The sequence below is a fragment of the Pisolithus orientalis genome (assembly GCF_024613125.1).
Source record: "Pisolithus orientalis strain OTSU chromosome Unknown F5J12scaffold_96, whole genome shotgun sequence".
Lineage (NCBI taxonomy): Eukaryota > Fungi > Basidiomycota > Agaricomycetes > Boletales > Pisolithaceae > Pisolithus > Pisolithus orientalis.
In genome coordinates, this window is record NW_026260877.1 from 74548 (window position 1) to 91577 (window position 17030).

At 50.5% G+C, this 17030-nt stretch overlaps 6 protein-coding genes across 6 annotated transcripts; 2 read left to right on the forward strand and 4 right to left on the reverse strand.

The window, feature by feature from the left end:
- Positions 1-2583: 2583 nt before the first annotated feature.
- F5J12DRAFT_868614 (acyl-CoA dehydrogenase/oxidase) lies at positions 2584-5268 on the reverse strand. Its single transcript, XM_051747083.1, has 17 exons — positions 5094-5268; positions 5019-5039; positions 4874-4964; positions 4613-4815; positions 4493-4558; positions 4387-4439; positions 4249-4336; positions 4173-4190; positions 4063-4114; positions 3781-4012; positions 3637-3661; positions 3416-3585; positions 3279-3356; positions 3082-3224; positions 2814-2938; positions 2723-2762; positions 2584-2672 (listed from the first exon to the last, which is right to left on the reverse strand). Exons 1-17 carry the CDS (start codon positions 5139-5141, stop codon positions 2602-2604), a joined length of 1524 nt encoding a protein of 507 aa, XP_051594462.1. The 5' UTR covers positions 5142-5268; the 3' UTR covers positions 2584-2601.
- Positions 5269-5367: 99 nt separating this feature from the next.
- Positions 5368-7406, forward strand: F5J12DRAFT_868626 (uncharacterized protein). The gene is made up of 2 exons (XM_051747084.1): positions 5368-5546; positions 5605-7406. The coding sequence occupies exon 2, from the start codon at positions 5623-5625 to the stop codon at positions 7294-7296; it is 1674 nt and encodes a 557-aa protein (XP_051594463.1). The 5' UTR covers positions 5368-5546; positions 5605-5622; the 3' UTR covers positions 7297-7406.
- Positions 7407-7430: 24 nt separating this feature from the next.
- F5J12DRAFT_578285 (uncharacterized protein) lies at positions 7431-9585 on the forward strand. Its single transcript, XM_051740144.1, has 2 exons — positions 7431-7763; positions 7829-9585. Exons 1-2 carry the CDS (start codon positions 7734-7736, stop codon positions 9500-9502), a joined length of 1704 nt encoding a protein of 567 aa, XP_051594464.1. The 5' UTR covers positions 7431-7733; the 3' UTR covers positions 9503-9585.
- Positions 9586-9608: 23 nt separating this feature from the next.
- Positions 9609-11432, reverse strand: F5J12DRAFT_578273 (CoA-transferase family III). The gene is made up of 9 exons (XM_051740143.1): positions 11376-11432; positions 11255-11322; positions 10892-11202; positions 10828-10841; positions 10760-10780; positions 10664-10704; positions 10462-10611; positions 10061-10409; positions 9609-9993 (listed from the first exon to the last, which is right to left on the reverse strand). Exons 2-9 carry the CDS (start codon positions 11282-11284, stop codon positions 9716-9718), a joined length of 1194 nt encoding a protein of 397 aa, XP_051594465.1. The 5' UTR covers positions 11285-11322; positions 11376-11432; the 3' UTR covers positions 9609-9715.
- Positions 11433-12517: 1085 nt separating this feature from the next.
- Positions 12518-14876, reverse strand: F5J12DRAFT_868655 (uncharacterized protein). Its single transcript, XM_051747085.1, has 5 exons — positions 14552-14876; positions 14104-14473; positions 13928-14035; positions 13375-13862; positions 12518-13311 (listed from the first exon to the last, which is right to left on the reverse strand). Exons 1-5 carry the CDS (start codon positions 14722-14724, stop codon positions 12717-12719), a joined length of 1734 nt encoding a protein of 577 aa, XP_051594466.1. The 5' UTR covers positions 14725-14876; the 3' UTR covers positions 12518-12716.
- Positions 14877-14906: 30 nt separating this feature from the next.
- On the reverse strand, positions 14907-16086 carry F5J12DRAFT_578437 (uncharacterized protein). Its single transcript, XM_051740146.1, has 5 exons — positions 15984-16086; positions 15738-15933; positions 15580-15689; positions 15409-15515; positions 14907-15356 (listed from the first exon to the last, which is right to left on the reverse strand). Exons 2-5 carry the CDS (start codon positions 15838-15840, stop codon positions 15089-15091), a joined length of 588 nt encoding a protein of 195 aa, XP_051594467.1. The 5' UTR covers positions 15841-15933; positions 15984-16086; the 3' UTR covers positions 14907-15088.
- Positions 16087-17030: the final 944 nt, after the last annotated feature.

A 17030-nucleotide genomic window follows, 5' to 3' on the forward strand; every position in this document is an offset into this window, starting at 1 on the left:
ATGGGTCAAGTTGTAATGACACTTGAACCTCTACCTATGGGGGCCTTGAATCGCATGCGCAGACAGTTCCCAAATGAACAGGATCGCTATGATGTTGTCATCCTCGAGTTCATGTCCCCAGTGCTCGGGGGCATTACAGATCCCTCCTCTCCTGTCCGACCCCTCCATGCATCCTTTTACGACTTCCTAACTGATCATTCACGGAGCGGGGCCTACTTCGTTGACACCTCTTGCCCATATAACCTAGCTGTTGCCACCTTGCGAATCCTCCATGATGACCTTCGGTTCAACATTTGTGGCCTGGAAAGTTCTTACTTGAGCAATGCAGAGTTTGCAGATTTACTAGAGAGAATTAGCAAGAACATTCCACCCCATCTATCCTACTCTTGTCAATTTTGGTCCCAACATTTGCAGAAGGCTGGATTTGACTTGGCCCTTACACAGTTAATAAAGGGGCTTGTGGGAAGTGAAAAAGTTCTGTTTTGGCTAGAAGCAATGAGCCTGCTGAGTGGAGTTAGAAATGCAGCAGCAGCACTTATCTCTACCAAAACATGGCTTTTGGTGAGTTTGTCATAGTTATTTGCATCTCATGTTGTCTGACATGACATTGAGAATACCTTAGGTTTGGTAGAAGATGGAATCAGCTTTGTTCAGAGCTCTGGTGGTGCAATTGCCCACAGTACACCACATCTATATGTCTCTGCACTGGCATTTATTCCTAGGAAGACAACACTGTCAATGATACTCAAAAGAAATTTTTCTTCCCTTCCTGGAGTTGTAGGAGGTCCAGAACACTGGTCAACCACTCAGCTGCTTGGCTTGGAGGGACATACAGATGGAGTTATGTCAGTTGTGTTCTCCCCTGATGGGAAGAGGATTGTCTCAGGTTCAGGGGACAAGACTGTGAGGGTCTGGGATGCTGAAAGAGGTGTGGAGATTGGTGGCCCTCTTGATGGGCATACAGTGTTGGAGATATATTCTCCCCTGTGTTCTGCTCACTTTGGTGCGATGTTTGGGTGCTTACATAATCACCTTAGAGCGCACATTTTACAGTAGTTTATTCACTGTTCCCTCAGTAGCTTGTTGCACTACTGAGGGTAAGCTCACTTTCACTACCAGTATTATACTTACTGATGTCCTGTAGATACCTACAGGTTGGTCTAATACATTAGTAGCTTGTTGCACTACTGAGGATACCTACAGCATCCTTCAAAATACAGATCTAGTCTGGTTAGTTGCATTCTCCCCTGATGGCAAGAGGATTGTGTCAGGCTCAAAGGACAAGACTGTGAGGGTCTGGGATGCTGAAAGAGGTGTGGAGATTGGCAGCCCTCTTGAGGGGCATACAGATCCAGTCCTTTCAGTTGCATTCTCACCTGATGGAAAGAGAATTGTGTCAGGCTCAAAGGACAAGACTGTGAGGGTCTGGGATGCTATAAGAGGTTTGGAGATTGGTTGCCCTCTTGATGGGCATACAGATCCAGTCTGGTCAGTTGCATTCTCCCCTGATGGCAAGAGGATTGTGTCAGGCTCTTGGGACAAGACTGTGAGAGTCTGGGATGCTATAAGAGGTTTGGAGATTGGTGGCCCTCTTGATGGGCATACAGATGCAGTCTGGTCAGTTGCATTCTCTCCTGATGGCAAGAGGATTGTGTCAGGCTCAAAGGACAAGACTGTGAGGGTCTGGGATGCTGAGAGAGGTGTGGAGGGTGACAGCCATCTTGAGGGGCATACTGATGCAGTTGATTCAGTTTCATTCACTCCTGATGGTAGGAGGATTGTTTTAGGCTCATTGGAGGAGCAGTTGATGTTTACTATGTCCAATTTGCACAATGAACCTCAAGTTCTGTCTGACAAACCAGATGGTAAGCATGACACACTTGTGATTTATTTTGGTTTATTGAAAGCAATTTCAGTGATCAAGTCACATCACATTTGCTTTTCACCTGTCCCTTCACATGCACTTGGTGATAGTGAACAACTTATTAATGGGCTCCTCCATGGAGATGGGCTTACATGCACTGAACCAGTTAAGCTTCACCATGATGGTTGGATCAAAGGTCCAAAGGGTGAATTACTACTTTGGATTCCTGTATCATTGAGGTCTCCACTGTACACCATGAGGACCAAAGTGGTCATACCCAGAGGTTGTTGCATAGAGCTGGACTTGAGCCACATGGTTCATGGGCACCAGTGGCATAAATGTTACAAGCCAATTGCAATGGTGGCCATTTAACTGTAGCCTGCACAATTGCATTCCCTTATACATACCTCTTCTGTACTATGCTGTGCTCTAGTTTTTCTCTCTGTTTTCACTTGCTGTTATTTACATCTATCCACAACAATGCATACCTTGTCCCCATATACAACTGCTTGAGAGAACAGATGACATCAATGCAACTTAAAATCCAGCTGCATGCCACAGCTACTGCACAAATTACCTTGCCTCACGACAACTTAGCTGTGATCTTCACTTCCCAGGAAGGGATTGGGCAGTTGAGCCATAATGTAATTTATTACAGGGTAACATTACACGTAGTCGAGTAAATGATCAGCTCGTCTTCCCTTTACAGTGGGTTGTTTGGAGTCAGTGCGTGGTGACTACAGTCTGGCATTCTTTGGCATTGCTCTTATTGCTTGTCGCACCCCAAGATCGGCCAAGACGTCTTCGGCTACGAAGGACCGTTTGTAAATCATAGTGTGATGCACAATGACCACTTACCTCCTCCGAGAAGGGAATCAAACGTGACGGTGCGGTAGTACTGTGCTCTTGTCAACACTGCGTTCAGAGGATTTAGAAAGGGACCACCCACATGCTCGACAAATTTGCCCATGCCTGTCTTGGTGATGCCGCGGCCACCAAAGACTTGAACAGCGTCCCGAGCGGTATCTTGTGCGCACCGTGTGCTGTAGCTCTTCAAAAATGCTATCGGCCTATCTCATACATCAACACCAGTCGCTACGAACCAGCGATCAGAGATCCGACCTACCCAGCCAACTTCTGAGATTGCTGTTTGTATGTCTGAACAGTCATCGATCAATATCAAGTCAATCATGGTATGCGAGAGACGAGTCGAGCACTAACCATATGTGTCATCTGATATGTGATGTTCTCTAGCCAGCTCTGCACGCTCTCAGTCCGTTCTATCATCGCTGCGATCTTAGCACGGATGACCGGCTGTGAGACGAGTGGCTTTCCAAATGCCTTCCGTTGTGTTGCCCACCTGTACAACTCGTTCAACACGGTACTAGGTATGCCGAGTCTGATATGTACGCACTTCAGACATTCTTCAATCATTGTGCGCTGAGCTCTTGCTGAGCTGCAGCACATGACCCATCGCTCGTGGTTGAAGTTGCTGGAAACGAGAAGTCACGTCAATTGAGCATTACTTGTGATATTTCGGTGCAATTTCACCTAAGGATAACGAAGATACCACCACCAACTTCTCCTAGAGTGTTACCAATCGGCACCCGGACGTTGTCAAAGGTGATGTATGCCGTTCCTGCAGCAGTAGAATAACTTGTCTTGATTTGGCGCGTCTCGACGCCGGGGCCACGCTCGACCAATATGACGGTGAGCCCATCCTTAAAGAAAGCAAGTCAAAGGAAGCGGTACAACGGACGAATAGCACGCACATCGGTTCTGCATCCCACCGTGAAGCTAACAAAAGATCAAGTAGCGCTCAAAGTAGCCTACGTATTTACTTACTAATCAGCGAACCTGACAACGGAGACTTGCGTGAGCTGCGCAGCACCAAAAAGCCGGAAATCGGCACTTACGTGCCATTGGTAATCCACTTCTTTGTTCCGTTGATAATCCACTCCTTGCCGTCTTCACTTAGTACAGCTGTCGTTTGAAGTCCCATGACATCGCTGCCGGCCGCTGCCTCGGAGATGGCGAGGCAAATGAACTTCTTGCCAGTCAAAATATCTGGTACGATGCGAGCCTGAAGCTCTGAAGAGCCGAAGTTGAGTACTGGAGGCAGACCGATGACTTGCCCGCCGAGCATGCCTGAAAATAGAGCCGTTAGTTCAGCACGAGCACCATAGGCGACAACTCACCATCGCCATAACCTCGTGCACCGCATCTCACAAGCTCCTGTGTGATAATCAACTGCAACGCACCCGATGAGTATACGCGGATAATGCCTTGTGTCGCAGCTACTGCTAACCTCATGGAAGTAATCAAACTATGTCGGATTTCAGTCATGTCAAAACTCAAAATGTGAACAGAGGTGTATAACCAACCTCTTCTGGTTTGACGATACCACCCATCAACACACGGCCCTTGAGATGTTTGCCAGGACCAAGTCGCATTGCATGCAAGTTCATTTCCCTGGTGACAAACTGTTATTCAACAGTAGTTTTGGACCAAAGTAGGCTTACGCCATTTTGTCAAAGACGACCTGACTCGGTCGTTTTCCGTCTTCCTCCCGAGCCTTTCAGCGGTATACGTAAGAGCGTAGCGCAGATTGAAATGGAAACCTCATACCTGAGCATCGGGATATACGACTTCATCTATGAACAGCCTGACAGCCTTCTGGAACTGTCGATGATTCTGGAGGGTTGGGATTAACGGGAATAATCTGGTTCAGCTAAGCTCCACACGTACGTCTGAGTAGTACGGACTGTGATATCCTGGAGAAAGCCAAGTGGGTTCGGCATAAGGCACTTGACTCAGTTCACCAATCTTGCGACCGAATATGACACTCTTCTGCGCTTTGATTGTGCCAACCTGGAGACGTTTGTACTGTGGACGCTCCAACACCTCATGCCGGTGAAGCCCATAGAAAGTGTCTGTGGCATCCTTCCCGGCTGATGGTGTCCGTGAATATGGTACACGTGGCACGCTATGTCCTAGCCGACAACTCACCGACTTCTTCATCAATAAGCACGGCTATGCCTCCAGGGTGGAGGTCCTTGAATCGCGTCAGGTCGTACACCTTCGAGTCGATGACGACCCACTGCCCAATTATCAGACTTTTCTCGCGAAGTCACCGCAGCAATAAAACACGCACCAGATCGCCGGGTTTGTTATGCTATAGAGGCTAAGAACTCGGATGACCTCATACTCCTACGACGGGGACACTTACCTGTGCAACCTCTTCGAGGGTAAACTCCTTGAGTTCTTTTGCAGCCATAATTTCAGCTACAAAGCCTGAAGAAAATCCGTTGGTAAGGTGTGATTTGGCACTTGATGCGTCGTTGTGAGGACGCTATTTAAACAGCTGCAGACGTCCTCATAAGACGTCCTCGCTGGCGTCACACGTGAAATCGACTAAGCCGGGTAGTCACGTGATATCGCCCACGTCCTTAGATCGCGGGAGTTGCCTTATTCGGGCTGACTGTGCTATAAATCGCGGGTTACATTTTTGCTCTATTGAAAAAGTTTAGTCCAACCAAGTTAGCGCGTACTAGCGACACTTGGAAGTTCTCCTTACGGGAGACGAACGAAATCTCCTTGCGGGTCGCGCACGCGAAATCAGGATACTCATTACAGGAAGGCCGCTCCTCCACATTCTCCGACTGGGACTAGCTGTTGCAATGTCAGTGGTTCCCATGTCATCCACGCTGCTTCATGGCTTCAGCTCATCTGGGCTGCAGCTACTTAGGTTATAGATCATGAATTCAGCCTCTTGCCTCCACGAAGCCGCCGAAAGAGAGGTAGAAGAACTTACCACACAAATTACCGCACTAGAGGTGAAGAGGGAGGAGCTAACAAATAACTTCCGTCGTGTCAATCATACGATCCGCTCACTTCAAAGTCGGGTTGCTCAAATCAAGAACGATGCAGTGCCAATCTCCCGCTTACCATCAGATGTCCTCGAGATCATTTTTGACGAGAGCCGTCGTGTGCTTTTCCGGTGGACGGACTTCCGTAGACCTCTCCCCATCGAAGTGCAACTATCGCACGTATGTCGAAGATGGCGTCAAGTGGCTTTGAACACACCCTCTCTATGGAACACTCTACGGATCCCGATCCTTCACAGGGAAAGCGCTATCAGAACCTATTTACATCGCTGCAACCAGTGCCCTCTCAGCGTCCATTTGGGACCCCAACTATCAGATCGTCGGATGATGGACGTCATCACTTCCGAGTTAATGCCGCGCATCGGCCAGTTCCGCGAGTTAATCTTGGACACCGAGGACCGTCAAGAACTTCACGTGTTGCTTTCTCACCTCGTAAACACGGCCGCTCCTTCTCTTCAGAGGCTAAAGATAACCAGTAATGACCGTGTGCGTGGTCAGGGATCTTATCCCCCCATAGAAATATTCAAACGAGGCGCTCCACTGCTTTCGGATGTACGCCTCGGTGCCCTTCCCATCACCTTACCTCAGGCTGCGGTTTCTACACTCCACTTTGACCCGCTTCCTGGACCTGGAATACCCCTTCCTCGGAGTCATTTACTCAGCATAATCACCCCTGTCGCTTCATCACTCACCGTGCTCTATTTGAAAGGATTCGTGAGTGGCTTCCATGAAGAGCCTGGAAGCGCCCCCGTTGTACTCCCTGCTCTTCGGGAATTAGTGGTCCACGATCATGCTATGATTCACGGGTTCAATGTCTTCCGCAACATCTCCACTCCCTCATTACGATTCTTCACGCTATATTCTCTCAAGCGGCAGGCGTTGTCGTCGATACACAAGTTCATGACCCGTACCTCCCCGGATCAGTTCCATTGTTTACGCTCGCTGCACTACATAGATTGCGACATGGACGACGATCTTGACATATACCTTCCCCATGCGACTTCTACTCTCACGCATCTCTCTGTCTCGCTTGGCAGTCACACGCATCTCATGCGACTCCTTTCAAACAGTGACAAACAGGCTGCATTGCACAGGACCGCACCATTATGGCCCCATTTACGTACTTTGACATTTCATGTCGCTTCGCCTTGGTCGCAGGATAGGGATGATGTTGAGTCGGACGAGGAGGATGAACTGCCACCCGATATTGTGTTGCTGCTTGACGTCATTCAACTTCGGAAGGCGGTTGGAGCGGAACTGGAGCTTTTGCGATTGGAGGGTCCTCATGCTAGAGCATTCCACGATGACCTTGCCCTCGCGTTGATGAAATCGCAGCTCCAAGTGAATATGGAAGTTCTTCCGGGCCTGTCCCCGGGTAATGATTCACAACTATTAAGTAGCGGCGACTGGGCTTACTCGGGCCTTTTTTATGGATCAGAATATCGAGCCCACTTATATCGGAAGATGCAGTCCGGACCTCATGGACAACATCATTTTCATTGGGGGTCAGTTCCGCGAGGTCCCGGATCCCCACTCTCACCATAGCCGGCAGTTTTTTTCTGGTTCATTTGCTATCGCGCTTTGTTCTCGTCTTGTACAGTAATTATGTTGTCGACGTTATTCTGTGGTATAATGGAGGGACACAGCCACCGTCTGTATTGGATTACACTAGATTCGCGCTATTCGGCGGGAGCAGATTTAAAACACAACCACAATGACACCTCCCATTTATGACGACCCTTGAGTGGCCACTATCATCCGACTTCGTGCCCTATCCAGGGATACAAAGGCGAACGCAGTCTATTATTCTCCGGTTGCTTCGTGGCTCTGCCACATCACACCCTCGTCGTACCTTCACCTCCACTTCCGAACCAGGTAGGTTCTATTCTCCTTGACATATCATTGCAGACATGCTTCCATCCTACTTAAAACCTGGAATCGGCGTGTAGGTGCCTCTCAAGTCTCCTTTTAACTCCCAGGATATGTGCATCGTTATTTCCTCCATCGACCAGGTAAGTTCCCGATTCCTGGTATTCTCGCGCGTTTCTGATTTTTATTTTCCTAAATAATTTTTCAGCACCTGATGTCGCTCCAATATTTTGACGCCGGCACTCAAGACGACACAGCACATGAACTCTCGCACCTCGCCGTGCGGATCAGCGACCTTCAGTCCGCCCATGATGACATGGCACGAGTTTTAAAGAATCTCAAGGTCACGGCTGCGCGTATCCAAAATTCCAAAGCTCCTGTGTCGCGACTACCTTCGGACGTGCTATCCTTAATATTCGAAGAATGTCACCAGTCAAACCCTCAGTGGACTGGCGTCCTCTGTCTCCTCGGCCAGCTTCCCATCGAGGTGCGCTTGTCCCATGTCTCAAGCCAGTGGCGGGAGGTCGCGCTCGCCACTCCGTCTCTCTGGTCGTCTATACGATTCCCGTTCGAACAGAGGGAGGATTCCCTGATCGAGTATCTCGAACGGTCTAGGGGTGGGCTTCTCGATGTATACCTAGGGCCCTGGGCCAAATATCCCAATATGGAACGGGCTTTAACGACAGTGCTTATACCTCATCTCCGCCGTTTTCAACAACTCGTCCTAGAAGCCATTTCACGCGAAACCCTCACCACGTTGCTGAGCGCATTCCAAGATCAATCGGCTCCCGCATTGCGGCGATTGAGGGTCATGTGCAGGGGCACTATTGTCACACCCGGGCCACTGACGGGAGCCCCCATTTTCAGCAAAGGAGCTCCCTTACTCACGGACGTCCGTTTGGATAATGTCGCAGTTACCCTCCCTAGCCCTGTAGCAACGACGCTATCCTTTTCCGCTTATCCTGGGCCTCAGTTTCCCATGACTAGAGAGGGGTTTTATCGGACACTGTCAGCTTGTCCGTCCCTTTCCACTCTTCACCTTCGTGGTTTCGTCGAACTTGCCAGTCAAACACCAGTCTTCCCCGTACATCTTCCCCATTTACGTGAGTTGATCGTAAACGGACGTGTGCTTGCCAATGGGCTCCGTCTCTTCGACATCATCTCCGCGCCGAATGTGGAAATACTTGTTCTGGAGGACGTGAAAGCCCATGCCCTCGCCTGGATTCACCGCTATATCGCATGCGCTTACCCCCATGCATTCCAGTCGTTGCACACGCTACGATATATTCGATGCGATTTTGGGGGTGTGGATATGGACGTACACTTTCTCCGAGCGACGCCGGCGGTCTCGGACCTCGTGCTTTCGGTTGACAGACACATGCGCCTCATCCGCTTGCTTACCAACAGCGATAAACAGGCCGCCGTGTGTGGGTGTCCCCCTATGTGGCCAAATCTCCGCACGATCACATTACATACGCAAGGCTACACAGGGAACGTCGTCGGTACGGGTGTACCACTGAACGAGCCATCTCCAACAATGGCGCTTATCCAGGAATTCGTCGCGTGTCGGAACATACTCGGTAAACCCATTTCAGTCCTTCGCTTCAAAGGCCACAACGCTAGCCCGTTCAATAACGAGTTTCTGTGGGGACTAACCCAAATGAAGCAGTATGTCGCCACAGAAGTAGTCCAGAGCCCAATGCCTGCTATGCTAGCCGATGGCGGATATGTCGCGGATTGGGGCGCTTCGGTGGACGCATACAGTGCACAGCTGAGACAGTTTCTAGCTCAAATGTCTCTTATTCGGCAACAGATATCACCAGTGCTACCACCGAATTTTAATATCCAGCATTTACGGCGCAGGTTAGGTGTTCCGACATAACATGACGCCCAAGTGATATCGGATTGCACCTTGGGAGGCGAGTATGTATTACCCCGATGTTTATGATGTTCGTCACTGCAGAAAAATTCTTTCTTCATTCAGTGGTATTCGGATTGGTTGATAATGGAGCTTAGACGATAAGGACTTAATTTACATTATCCCACGGATGCTTTGGGGTTTCGTCGTGATAGTTATTTACATACATCTACATCCTCAGAGCTTGCAGCTGGATATAACTTCATGCTTGGCTTCGTCGCCGAACGCACCGTCTGACATGAGTTCTGTTATCTCCCCTCTCGACAAACCAATTTCCATGAGAACTTCTTGCGTGTGGAAACCTGGCTCGAGGACCATGCCAGATTTCGCCACGGAACGAGACAGCGGTGGCGTCCTGCTGAGGTGTGGGTGTGGAGACGGACGGACTGATCTCGAAGGATCAAGAAGTGCGGCCTCCTCGGGAGTGAGCACAGGTGCAACACATGCATCCGAACCTAAAGGATCAAGGAAAACGCACCCGATCGCTTGTCTTACAATCTTAATTGCACAGCACAAACTCACCATGAAAAAGGCTAGCCCAATAGTCTCGTGGTTTGATATCGAATCCGTTCTCCAGGTAGGCGCGCAGCTTCGGCCAGTCCTCCCTACGAGTTCGCGACTCTGGGGTAGGGACCCAGCTAGGTTTCAAGCCGTTCATGCATAAAGCATTCTTGAATATATCGATGAAGGTTATGAAAAACTGGGGCTCCAGACATCCCACGCTCATCCATTTACCATCCGAACACGTGTAGACGTCATAAAACGGCGCACCCCCATCAAGGAGATTCGTGCCGCGCGGGCCGCCGAGTAAGGATGACGTGCTCGTGGCATGCAATAATGGGAATGATGAAACATAACGTGTACCCGAGACCTGCAGCCTCGTGATTGACTAGACGATGAAGGGGCCAGACACATGACCTTACCATATTAACGTCCACGACTTGTCCTCGGCCGCTTTTACAACGCTCAACTAGGGCCAACAAGATACCTGTCGCGCACATGAGACCACCACCTGCGAAATCAGCCAGGAGGTTTAGGGGAAAGGTAGGTTTATCTTGGGTCCCTGGCAGTATCTAGAGATCTCATGGGTCAGTGGCGGCCGCTATGTACCGGGGGAGCCCGTACGGAAAGAACTCCGCTTAAAGCGAGGTAATTTATCTCGTGGCCTTGCACAAACATAAGATACTATGATGATAATGACTGGAAATAGGATCAACGTACCGGCCATAGACTTGTATGCGCCTTGACACCGTCAATTATCGATCTTGACACATGATGAACGTGCTTACCATCAGCAGGGAAACTAGGAAGGGTTTCATTACGCCTGAACAGGCCGGTGCAATTTCCACTCACCCTGCAACCCGCGCATAGATGAGCCTATCATTAACACCTATAGTGCCCTCACCATTGTGGAAGACCTCCGGCCCGAGACCCATTTTTTCCATCACTCCAGGCCTGAATGGGTCGATAAGCACGTCAGCACGTGCGATGAGCCGTCTTGCCACAGCTAAGCCAGCTGGGCTCTTGAGATCCAAGACAATGGAACGTTTCCCAGCGCAAAGAACATCGCTATTAGGCAAAGACGGTCTGTCGATACGAATCACGGATGCACCATGATGCGCGAGCACAAGTCCAGCGAATGGTCCAGGTGCAAGACCAGCAAACTGATCGTGCATTTGTCTCAGTGGACTCGCGGCTCGATTGGAACACACACACCTCGACGACGTTCAGCCCCCTCAGCGCCATGAAGAACGTTATAAATATGGAATCTGCCGAGAATAGTGCTACGGATGTGAGTTAGGAGACCAATGGAGCGTACTGGGAATGTAATACTCACTGGAAGCTGGGAGGGCGCCGGGAAGAACGATCGGGATGCGAGCGAGAACAAATTATCGCGGGACAAGGTCATATGTATATAGTACGCAGAGATCAAAGCGGAGGAATGGAACAACATGATCCGTACACAAGCCAGGGTTTGAGATTCATTTCATGCCACGCACAGCCGGTTTCACGCCGATATCGATCGCCTTGTACGGCCACAAACCCGCTAGTAGTGACTTAGTAGGGACGCGCATGGCTGAGAACAAGAAAACGGCAAGTACATCGGCTCGGGGGCGCTCAGTCAGCGTTGGGTCGACCCGCTCAATCAGTGGCACTCTACCTTTCCACCGAACCAAACGTCGTCAGAATATTGTTTACCTGTCCGAACAATCTAATACACACTCTCATCTAAGTGCTTGGAACAGGACTGAAGGGCCCTTCTCTCCAGCGTTTTGGTGATTTCGGGCTCCGGTTCAACCGGCCCGCTGAAGGGCACAATAGTTAGGAGGCAAGTTAGGGGTGTTTAGGGAAGGGGCTCCGAGCTCTTGACGTTGCTCTGACCGTTGACCTTCGGCACCGCTCCCAGGCATTGTACTCTTTTCGTCTCCGTATTCTCTACGGTACACAGATATGCCTTGGTCTTAAGCCGTCACATTTCAGTTCTCGCTTAAGAGGGCGACTGGTATGGACCCTTCAACACCTTCCTGTTCGAGCTCTTCCACCCTTTAGAGGACTACCGAATAAAACCCCAGTACATTCGTGCCAACGGATCTGATATCATTACCTATTTCGTCATCTGCAAAAGGCGTGTACCCATTTCGCTCGTCGAGATGAGAACATATCATTTTCTCATCTACCTCTCTACCCGAGCCCGAGTCGACAATGAGATGCGCGACTGCCTCCTTCTATATTCGTATGGCTCCTCCCCTATGGTGACGGTGGCAGCCGTCAAGGAAATGGCGGCGAATTTGTAGGTCTTTTGAGAACGAAAGTTGGACGTCCCGGAAATCGTGCAGAAAACTTATGTTCATTCCCTTTGTCCAGTTCACGTCCATCGAGTATTGGGGTTCTGTCATTTGATTGAGGGCTTATGGCATGCCAGCCTTCGTTGCAATAGATGTGTTCTTGCAAGCAATACCAAGCCAACATCTCTTACCACCAAGGAATAAAAGTTGGTATTAGAATAATCTATGTCGGGTAAACTACACAAACAGTAGCGGCGGAACGATACAACAATGGCCAAAATACACTCACAAACGGCATCAATCGACATAATAGGACAGCACCCACGAAATCAGTACAAGCATAAAATCACCCACGACACAGTAGTCTTTTCCCCTCCAAAGGGCTGTAGCTGCTAGGATTCTCGCCGTCCATTGTGCTGGTATATGTACTGAGCTGCCCCTGCGACTCCAGGATGTCCGTGTGGCTGGGACGGCTGCTTCGGTCCGGATGGTTGCGCAGAAGGGTTTGGCCGACGATAGTAGGGGTTGGCGGCACTCTGTCCATCGGGTCGTTGAATGGCGCTGGGTGAGATGACTGGCGAAGTTGCAGCTGCCACAGTTGGCATCGGGTATGTAAATCGTGGGGTAGATGGTGGTGGTTGGGGCTGTTGACGTGGAGATTGATGCGATGTGGTTTGTTGTAGTTGTTGCTGTGGAGGAGCATGTCGAATGGCAGGAGAAGGGTGCGTCGATGGCCCTGGTGTGGATGAAGCGGGAGAAACTGTGGCGTGTGCGGGTTGTGTTGGCTGCTGTAGTGACGGGGCGGACATCGGAGTGGGGACGGGAGCAACAATCTGGTTGGTATTACTGGGTGGCGCAGAAGGTGTGGGCGGTGGTGGTGGTTGGCGGTCAGGGATGGTATGACTATCTGTATCTCGTCTCCGCTTAGTGCCTCGCGAAGATGATTCCTTCAACCCGAGAGACGTCGCTTTTATAAGAATTTGGTGTCTGTTGCCAACAACCATTAGCAATGAATTCCTTCGTGCATGACATCAATCCAGCGACAGTTACCTGGTCCTTGAATTGCCCCACTTTTCGCACAGAGCATCCCATGCGATATCTCCGGTATTGCTTCGGTGTTCTTCCGCCAATTTTTTTAGTTTCTCAGTTTCTTCGTCGGACCATGCGCCCTGATTTCCGGCGCTGTTGCTGTTTATTGCGCTGGCACTAGCAGGCGGCGTAGAGCTGCCTGTGCTAGGTCCCGCCTGCGGAACTGGCGGATAATATCCACCGTATCCTCCATAGCCGTAATAGGGAGCTGTAGGGTATGCAGGGTTATTATACACGCTCGGAACGAACTGCTGCGAAGATTGTTGAGAGTGGCTCATTGGTACCACAAATGATTGAGGATTGGTGATCACAGAGGTCGTGGATTGGGTAACCGGAGTTGCCTTTCCGTTGGACGATGGTATTGAGGGAGCTGTTGCTGGTGTGCAACTTGGTATAAACGTCAGGGGCAGTGGTGGTGGGTGCCTGGTCAGCTGGGCTGGAGAAGCTAACTGTAAAAGGGTGACACCCGTGAACTCCTCATTGTGTAACAGGGGGAGGGCGAGGGCAAACTTACCAGAGCATCACATATTTTCTTGGCCTCACTAAGCATGGTCAAAGGGTCGACCTTCACCGCGGAACCCACCTGGTAGCACTGAGCAACAACCAGCGGCGGCGTCGCTTTCTGGACAGCAGTACATAAAACCAGAAATCAATGTGCATCCATACCACACTCGGCGCGGCGCAACTCACGACAAGCTCTTCAGCAGCGCCATAAAATTCAGCACAGAGGTTTAGTACACGCCATTGAAACTCATAGTACTGCTGATTATGTGGGTGTATTTCTCCGGGGGCCGCCGAAGTCTGGTATCGATGAAATCCAAGGCTAGCACCAGCAGGTGATGAAGCTCGAGGACCCGCTGGTTGTGTGCTCGACGCGTCGGTCGCCGAACCGCGCGGGCGTCGATTTTTGGAGCCGCGAGGCCTACCAGGACGCCGCTTACGGTCAGTATCGTCAGGCGCCGAGCGACCATTCGATTGTAACCGATTAGAGGACGAAGGGGCATCGCGATGTTCACTGCTAGCTGTGGCATTCAGCGTCCGATGAGGCGTATTGCTTGGCCTGTGTGTACGTGACATGGAGGCAGCGAATACAAGAGCCGTTCATCTAGGCGTCACTGCATAAAAGCATGTCACCTACCCGGCGACCCCGTCTCCATCCTCGTCTTCCCTTCCGAGCTGGTTCTCAACCGCGACTTCTTCCTCGCCTTCCTCGCCCTCCTCCTCCTCGTCTTCTTCGTCCTCGTAGGGGGCCGGCACGATTGGCGGGTTCAACGCATGTGAAAGAGGTTGATACTGCTGAGGGTTGTCCATGAACTTGGGGGGGTTACGCGCTCAGCTTACAGCTTCGGTTTCACAGACACGGTCCCCAGATACGGACACGGCAAAACGGATATGTGCGGCAGAGATAGTGTGGAAAAAAAAAAGAAAACACAAAAATTAAAAACAAAAATAATTGAAAATGGAGTATTTTTGGCGGGGTGGTTGCCTCGCTGCTCTGGCACTGCGGCTGTGGATCTCACAGCCATCGTGTGACTTCCTTTCCATTTGGCACTGCAACACATCTGCGACGTAGGACTGAAGGCGACGACTGTACTGTACATTTGCCCAAGACGATCCAGCATGTAGTCTATCAAGAAAGAAGTACATGGGAGGATGGGGAGTGTTACCCAACAGCTCAAAGGGAAGCTTTCGTCCGGTCAAAGTCCACGAACAGAGGCAAGGGAACGCAGCCGTCGCCCTGGATGGCAGTGCGGCTTGCTATCGTGCGAGTGCAGTTACTAGCTTGCTGACGCCGAGGAAACTGTGGGAAGGAACTTGAGGACATCGTCTTCGTGTGCACGGGTCGTGGTGGCTTCCATGTTTGTCGTTTTCTTTCACGAGGGGCACATCCGTAGCAGACGTAGGAAGGCGAACCACCTTGAATCTCCCTCGTCTTTCCGTGCCTGGGTGAAGGGTAAATGCTTCTACGCTGACGAACGCTAGGAAGAACCGTACGAATGCTTGCACGTAATCCAGCAGTGACTGCAGGACTTCGGATGTTCGCTGCTAAAGATACACCAGCGGGAGTAGCAATCTTGAGCGGGATCCATGTATCCCAACAGCTATGGACCAGGTCGGAATCGTCATCGTCACGATCGAAAAGATTCAAGCCAGTGAACGACCAACCCCCTGGCTGTCTATCTTGTCACTGCTGGAGGTATTACCGTCCCCAAACAACCGCTCCTTTCGGTGGCACTTTGAACAGGTTCGGATGGGCACTACAAGATTACACATGACTGGAGGGAGGAAATCAGAGGATGTTTGGTAGTTGTACGCAGACCCACCTATATATAATGTAGATAGCACAATGGAGTGTCGGTTATGATATATTATAATAGTGAGTATGGGATCAGGAGCGGGCGGAACGACGAGAAATTTGGTCCACATCCTTTTATGCTCCGGTGGACACTATAGGCGGTCCGCACATGGCACCAGAGCTTTACGGGCCTAATCAGGGATACAAATCAGACAATACACTATCTGTCCAATCTCAGGGAAGAAGGCAACATTTTGCGCAGGTGCATACATACCATAATCGTTGATTCCGGTCCACCATAGGGGGCTGTGACCAGTCGTTTAGTCGGGCAACGTATGGATGACGAGGGCGCCTATCATAGGGGCGATGAAATTGCCAACACACAGGCCAATAGGAATGCGACGAAGTCTTCATCAATTCCCGTATGAGCACGGATTGGAAAATATGCTACATGCTTACGGGCGACGCCACTCACCAGTTCCGTGTTCGTCGTGTTCCCAGCGTAAGAAGAGAATTCTCAAGTTTCGATTATATCAGCTGCATCTGCCCGTGTGAGCTGCCCTGGAGCCGTTTCACCTTGTGCATTCTGCTGGCTGTTCAATTGAAGCATTGATTATCGACGGAACACACTAAAAAACTGATGGCGATCACTGTGCCCATTAACGTTGCCCTGGGAGCAACGAGACTAGGCTCAAACTTCACCACGTACTTACCACCCAATGAACGATCCGTCCCCGTTGTCTATGGAACCGGACTCGCTGACTACTGTCCCGTTCTTGGAGCACCGGCAACACAATTTACCTGCGGTTTCCGGCACAGGTGCACGACGAAAGTTATGTCCGCTATTAAAGTGCGACCTAGGACCACTGCACACGGTGCTGCGCGGTAACTATGGTAACTAAGTACTAACAAGTTTTCGCGATCCGACCATAAATTGCCCTCGGATTAGTACGATGGACCCGGATCAGTACTCCAAACCCATTGTCATAGGCGCTCTGCAGAAACGAACCTCGGGCACGAGATACCAGGTTTAACGTTCTTCGTATCCGTGGTTTCTACCAGGCTTTTCCAAGGTAAGCTCCAGCCCCACGTTCGGAGAGGTTTTTAAGGGCCAAGAGGAAAGATCACCGATTACCTTCTCTCACTTGTCTACTTGCGTTTAGTACATGTCAGGCTCCCAGCGGATGAAACACCTCATGAGAATAACAAGAAGCATAAGACCATGTCGGGTAGGTATGTACCAAGGAGAGGAACGAAGTCTGGCCAACAGGCTGTACCGAGGTGGAGAGTCACCTCGTGAATCTGCCGTCCAATGTCCGAG

Coding starts and splice junctions, on each gene's coding strand:
- F5J12DRAFT_868614 (XM_051747083.1), bottom strand. CDS start 5,141: ATGGCTGCAAAAGAACTCAAGGAGTTTACCCTCGAAGAGGTTGCACAG. Junction 4,816..4,873: donor GCTTATTGATGAAGAAGTCG/GTGAGTTGTCGG, acceptor GGACACCATCAG/CCGGGAAGGATGCCACAGAC. Junction 4,013..4,062: donor TGCACGAGGTTATGGCGATG/GTGAGTTGTCGC, acceptor CTCTATTTTCAG/GCATGCTCGGCGGGCAAGTC.
- F5J12DRAFT_868626 (XM_051747084.1), top strand. CDS start 5,623: ATGAATTCAGCCTCTTGCCTCCACGAAGCCGCCGAAAGAGAGGTAGAA.
- F5J12DRAFT_578285 (XM_051740144.1), top strand. CDS start 7,734: ATGTGCATCGTTATTTCCTCCATCGACCAG. Junction 7,764..7,828: donor TTATTTCCTCCATCGACCAG/GTAAGTTCCCGA, acceptor ATAATTTTTCAG/CACCTGATGTCGCTCCAATA.
- F5J12DRAFT_578273 (XM_051740143.1), bottom strand. CDS start 11,284: ATGGCGCTGAGGGGGCTGAACGTCGTCGAG. Junction 11,203..11,254: donor GGGGGCTGAACGTCGTCGAG/GTGTGTGTGTTC, acceptor ATGCACGATCAG/TTTGCTGGTCTTGCACCTGG. Junction 10,410..10,461: donor AAGTCGTGGACGTTAATATG/GTAAGGTCATGT, acceptor ACGAGGCTGCAG/GTCTCGGGTACACGTTATGT.
- F5J12DRAFT_868655 (XM_051747085.1), bottom strand. CDS start 14,724: ATGGACAACCCTCAGCAGTATCAACCTCTTTCACATGCGTTGAACCCG. Junction 14,036..14,103: donor GCGCTGCTGAAGAGCTTGTC/GTGAGTTGCGCC, acceptor ACTGCTGTCCAG/AAAGCGACGCCGCCGCTGGT. Junction 13,863..13,927: donor AGAAAATATGTGATGCTCTG/GTAAGTTTGCCC, acceptor ACCCTTTTACAG/TTAGCTTCTCCAGCCCAGCT.
- F5J12DRAFT_578437 (XM_051740146.1), bottom strand. CDS start 15,840: ATGTGGACCAAATTTCTCGTCGTTCCGCCCGCTCCTGATCCCATACTC. Junction 15,690..15,737: donor GCTATCTACATTATATATAG/GTGGGTCTGCGT, acceptor TCCTCCCTCCAG/TCATGTGTAATCTTGTAGTG. Junction 15,357..15,408: donor TGGATTACGTGCAAGCATTC/GTACGGTTCTTC, acceptor CCCTTCACCCAG/GCACGGAAAGACGAGGGAGA.